The sequence below is a fragment of the Leucoraja erinacea genome, chromosome 20 (assembly GCF_028641065.1).
Source record: "Leucoraja erinacea ecotype New England chromosome 20, Leri_hhj_1, whole genome shotgun sequence".
Lineage (NCBI taxonomy): Eukaryota > Metazoa > Chordata > Chondrichthyes > Rajiformes > Rajidae > Leucoraja > Leucoraja erinaceus.
Window position 1 is genome coordinate 19,028,307 of NC_073396.1, and position 6,000 is coordinate 19,034,306.

Below are 6,000 nucleotides of genomic sequence, written 5' to 3' on the forward strand. Positions count from 1 at the left end.
TTCTCCCATCATTTCCAGCAGTTAGATATTATTCAGAGCTGTATTGCCTTACATATACCTTATATGCAGCATCTACAGGCAAGTCTTTAAGTTTCTGGTTCCCTGCTTTCCAATGGCACATGATGCAAACCGAGCACCAAGGTTGTGACACTCCAAGAAGGGCATGCAAAATTGAGCAAGAGGTGGTATTTTTTGTCTTCTGTTTTTTTTCAGGCCAATTGCATCGAATGGTAGCTGCGATTATAACCCCAATAAAAGCAAAGATCACAGAAACTACCCAACACCAGGAAAATATCACTCAATGGCAACATCAGCTAAACATCATTACCACAACAGTGGATCTTACTGAGCTTCACACAATGATGGGACATTGCAGCCAAGAGGATGAAGATCAAGCCACAAAGGCCAGGACTGGACAACACAAAAGCCAGCCACAACCATAGGCAAAGAAAACTAATGTTTCAGGTTGAAACCCCTTTATCAGAAACGTTCATTCTGTATGCCTTGCCACAGATGTGGCCAGGCATGCCAGAAGATGGCAAGCATTTTCTGTACTTGCATTTCCAGCATCGACAGTGAATTTCAGCACCTAGCTGAATTTCAGCACCTCTGGTTACTTTTTCCATGATAATTTTCAAAAATACTTATTCTGTTATCAAAATAGCTCCAATACTTACACCAAATGTGAAGAATTTCACAATACAATTAGCAAAATGCAAGGCAGATGTTTCAGCGTTGACAGGCAACACATTCCAACAAGCAGATAGGCCAAGCATAACCTTTGCTCTGGCCATGCTGATGGCAGCTCCTTGCTGCACCAACTGGCCTTTCAAATGATGTCATAACTCCACGGCCATGGCAACAGCCAGTCATTCAACAACAGCAGCAAATTTACATTTACCCAGCTAAATGCTTCAATGAGTTTCACAGAAGCATTAATGAAATTTGACACCACATATCTGTGGCATCCTTCCATGACAACATACTGAATCTTAGGATAATTGACCAAAAGATTTGCATGGGGTAAGTTTCAAGGAGCACCTTAAAGTAGAGGCAAGAGGCTCAGGAACAAATTACTTTTTGCAAATGCTACCAATGATGAGCAAGGGGATGGCCAAGGCTCCAGAATCAGAGTTGAACATAAACCTTGGAGGATGCCTGGTAAGTGATTATAAAAATAATTGATGCTGCTTCTTTGGAATCCACATAAGCCAGCGAGCGAGAGGATAATGGGCAAGAGGGATTTGGAGTGAGTTAAAGCAGGCAGTTTCATATGGTCTTAAAAAAATAATAATCAAAGAGTAGTACAGCAGAGCCCAACCAGGGGTTTATATGAAGTGTCCAGATTAGAGGTAATTTTGACATTTGCCTCTTGGATTCTGGAACCTCAGTCCGGCCCAAGCCGGCAGATCCTTTCCCATTGGTGGTGGACCTGTATAGTGGAAAGAAAGTTACATAAATCCATCCCACTTAACATATATGCAATCATGTGAATGCACAGACTGTAACTTACTTTCAATGGACTCGCCTTTGAGGCATCACGGTTTACAACAATCAAATACATTCTGCCATCTACACAATGCCCACCTCTGTGAACATCACTAGACTGAGGTATATTGCTACAACTATTTACCCAATCAACATCATTCTACTGACAACCCTGCCATGCCAATATCAAGTACCACTCTACTACAAGGTTGAGCTCCATTTAAGTCATCAAGTCAAGAGAGTTTATCGTCATGTGTCCCAGATAGGACAATGAAATTCTTGCATTCCCCTGGAATTTAAACTTCTGATGTCTCTCCTCTATTTCTCCAAACCCACAACAGCTCAAATAAATTTGTATAGGTGACATCTAGACTATACGGCACCTTCACATCAGCTACCAATACCACATTCCTCAACATCTTTTCCTTCTATGCTTGTGAAAGATTACAGCAGGATCTTGATCAATTAGCCAGATGGTCGAGGAATGGTTGATGGAATTTAATACAGAGAAATGCGAGGTGTTGAATTTTGGGACGTCTAACTGTGGCAGGACCTACACAGTGAATGGTTGGCCTCTGGGGATTGTTGTAGACCAGAGGGATCTAGGCGTGCAGGTGCATGGTTCCTTGAAGGTGGAGTCGCAGATAAAGTGGTCAAAGAGGCTTTTGGCATATTAATCTTCATCAGGCAGAGTATTGAGTATAGAAGTTGGAAGGCTATGTTGCAGTTGTACAGGACAATGATGAGACTGCATTTAGAGTATTGTGTTCAGTTTTGGGCACCTTGTTATAGGAAAGATATTGTCAAGCTTGAAAGGGTTCAGAGAAGATTCACAAGGATGTTGGCAGGACTAGAGGGTCCGAGCTATATGGAGAGGTTGAGTAGACTGGGTCTCTATTCCTTGGAGCACAAGAGGATGAGGGGTGATCTTATAGAGGTGTATAAAATCATGAGAGGAATAGATTGGGTAGATGCACAGAATCTCTTGCCAAAAGATGGGGAATCGAGGACCAGAGGACATAGGTTCACGGTGAAGGCGAAAAGATTTAATAGGAATCCACACAAAGGGTGGTGGGTGTTTGGAACAAGCTGCCAGCGGAGGTAGTTGAGGCGAGGACTATCCCAATGTTTAAGAAACAGTTAGGCAGGTACATGGATAGGACAGGTTTGGAGGGATGTGGACCAAGCACAGGCAGGTGGGACTTGTGTATCTGGGACATGTTGGCCAATGTGGGCAAGTTGGTCCAAAGGGCCTGTTTCCACACTGTATTACTCTATGACTATGCTCCTTCATAAAGATCTCAATCCCGTTTAGAATACTCCTTGAACAGCAAGTAATGAACACCATTCATTGGAAAGATTTCCTTTCAGCTACATTGTGCCAATGAAAACAAATTTTCTCTGACCCCTGTACAAAGGCGCCTTGACGTTCCTACTCAAGAAATTACCTGCATCCAATTTTTTTCCTCGTATTATTTAAACTTATTCTGAACAGAAAGATTCCTGCGCACAATGGCCATTACACCCGATGCTACATGTTCTCAAGTTTGCTACAGTCAGGCATTCAGTATTTAAAACGGGATGTGATGGAAGAACCCATTTCCTCTTTGTATGCCAAGTTCATATATATGCAACAGATACAAATATATATTGTATTCAAGGCTACGCTTCTCAGTAGGGATATTGTTGAAGGCCAAAAACTTGTTACAGTTATACTTGAAGCAAGAAATAAAGTCAGTCATCCTTGATAATGGCACAACCTCCCACTGTTCACCTCAGGAAACTCCCATTTTTTAATTTTTTGACAAAGTTTGTCACAGCCACCCCACAAATTGTTCAAATCAAAAACGGCACAAGTGATCTTTGGGGCTTGGTGCACTTTCCCTGGTCTGCAGTCACTGACACCACCACAATCTTAAAATGAATCAGGTTCCATTAAAATGAATCAGTAAACATGACATTTTCTTACGACCCACAGCTCTGCTGCACATCACCAGTTTCCATCTTCACTACTCATTTCCTGCCTTACCCCATCTCAGTTTCATTGTCATATAAACCGAGAATGGAAACGCAAACATTTTACTTGCTGTAGATTTATAGGCACATTAAATCGCAAATATACAATAATCAATAGTACCACAAATCATCAGTAATACTTGGTAACTAGTCCAAACAGTACAAACCGATATACAGAGTACAATCTCGACAAAAGCCGACAGTAGATCCCTGCTGAGGTAGGGTTGAACAAGATCCCAGGCTTGCTGATGAAACCTTAATCTGTCTGAAGAAGGGTTTCGGCCCGAAACGTTGCCTATTTCCTTCGCTCCCTAGATGCTGCTGCACCCGCTGAGTTTCTCCAGCTTTTTTGTGTAACCTTCGATTCTCCAGCATCTGCAGTTCCCTCTTAAACCTTAATCCATGTTTGATACTCATTTTATTCTCAACAGCTCTCCCATCCACTAAATCCAGATTTATTCAAGATTCACTACGTAATGTAATAGTTAATCTGCATTTAATTCAGTGCAGGTTATCTTTAAAATGTTGTATGTTCAAGTCTCCACACCCTCAAAGTCATAAAAATCCTCCAGGCCCTTTCTCACCACCAATCACCCCACCTCCTATCTACAAAATATATTTAGCAACACGAGATTAGAAATTCCAAAGCCACTTTGACAGGCAGCATCTTTCAGAACGACAACGATTCACTGAGGCAACCAGCAAGCAAAACCGGCAAACCACTGCTGACGGAGCTAATTACAAGCAGCCAGATGCCATTGAAGATTTAATTATATCTAGTAAGGACAGTGTATCAGAGGTACATGCAATCCCATGCTGCAGATTTAGACACAAATTTCCTAATTGAACTAGTTTATTTTCAAGAATGGAGTCTCAACCAATTGGATAAATAACACATTCTCATTCTGATTTATCTATATGCATATAGATTACGACAATTTATAGTGTCAGAGTCATAGCACACGCAATTTATAGTGTCAGAGTCATAGCACACACAAACAAGGCTCTTCTGCACCAATTATTAGGCATTCGTAATAATTAGGCATCAGCAAAAAGGCATTCCTTTTGTAATAATCTACAAATGACATTGTCCTCGAAGTGTAGGTAAACGGTTATCAGTACTTCCTCAAAACATAACATCCACTTTCCATTTTAAGAAAGTGCGAAGCTTTGAGTCCAACTCCACCCACAGCAATGCTTACACTTGTAAAATTAGCCAGCTCCCGTTAATAATGAGACTGTGGCCTCAGGAATGTGCTCAATTTTAAGCGTTATCCCTCCTGCCCCAGGGAACAGAACCCGTACCAGTGTGCTCGAGTTTCAAGTAGGGAACCCCTCTTTAGTTGATCCCAAGTTTCAACTACGATGCCTCATTCTTTTACGTAGTTTCTGGAGCTGAACACCAGGGTGAGACCCAAGGATGGAGAAGGAGGGACACAGTATTCGCGCAGATATCTCACGTGACCAGCCCGCATTTGGACGTAAAACACAAAACGACAGCGTTTTTACAGAAAACATCCTTGCATCAAATCTTCTAACGCAAGACTGCATGGAAGAAACCAAGATCAAGATTTCCCGACCAAAATAAGATGATTTGGTTTATCTAAATCTTGCAGCAATGACCTAAATAACTCGCTGGAAGCTTAACAAAACATGAGTCAAGCATCTTTTATAGCTCGGTACGGATGTGTCATTTATCTCATCTCGCCACCTGAATCATAAACCCCCCGTTATATCTTATTTTTGTGCTTATCATTTTGATGGCCTGATTGTTTAATCTGACTGAAGTTATCCGTTGTGCAGAGGAAGGTGAATCCTTCCATGATACCAGCAGAACAATGATCTGCGAGTTTTCTCCGCCTCCCACACATTCACATCACGCTATCACCCTACCTGTTCCGCGCCGTAGCTGCTGGCGATCTGGCAGAAATCCTCCAGCCGGATGAGTCCTTCCCCGGCCAGGTCAAACATGTCGAAGACCACCCGCAACCTCTCGCACTCTCCCGGCTCAAAGCACGGGCTCTCGTCCCCCTCGGGCCCGGGGGACTGACAATCAATCCCCGAACTTTCGTCCCCCTCGGGCCGTAGGAACTGGCACTCAATCCCCGGGCTCATGTCCCTCTCCATGCCCGGTGCGGCGCCGCTCCGACCCCCGTTCACTGGGGATCGGGACGATCCATTTCGGCGCCGGTCACCGGGCTCGGTTCGGTCTCCACCCACCCCTCACTGCGGGTCCTGGGCTCCTCACTCTGCTTCCCGGCGTTGATCCCCGCACTCGGGGATTCTCTTCTTCTCTCCACCCCCCCCACCCCCCTCGCTCAGCGGGACCCCGGGCCTCCCTCCCTCACTTGGTGGGCCCCGACCTCGGCTCTCGGTCTGTGTGCCTCGCCCCCCGGCCTCTCTCGTTCGCTGCGCGGGCACCGGGCCTGTTTCCCCGCACGGCGGCCCTCCCGGCCTCTCTCCCCCGCTCCTCTCAGTCGCTCCCCCGGCAGCTCC

The 6,000-nt window shown here is 44.5% G+C and overlaps 1 protein-coding gene across 3 annotated transcripts in view; it reads right to left on the reverse strand.

Moving 5' to 3' along the window:
* rab11fip3 (RAB11 family interacting protein 3 (class II)) overlaps positions 1-5,800 on the reverse strand; it is a 69,202-nt gene extending 63,402 nt beyond the window's left edge. For 2 of the 3 annotated variants that reach the window (XM_055651474.1, XM_055651472.1), the window contains exon 1: positions 5,398-5,800. In XM_055651474.1, coding sequence (XP_055507449.1) covers positions 5,398-5,631 — 234 coding nt within the window. In that variant the 5' untranslated portion in view covers positions 5,632-5,800. Of the gene's footprint in view, positions 1-677; positions 770-5,397 lie in introns of those variants that run through there. The other variant, XM_055651473.1, reaches the window with a different exon arrangement.
* Between the last annotated feature and the right edge of the window lie 200 nt (positions 5,801-6,000).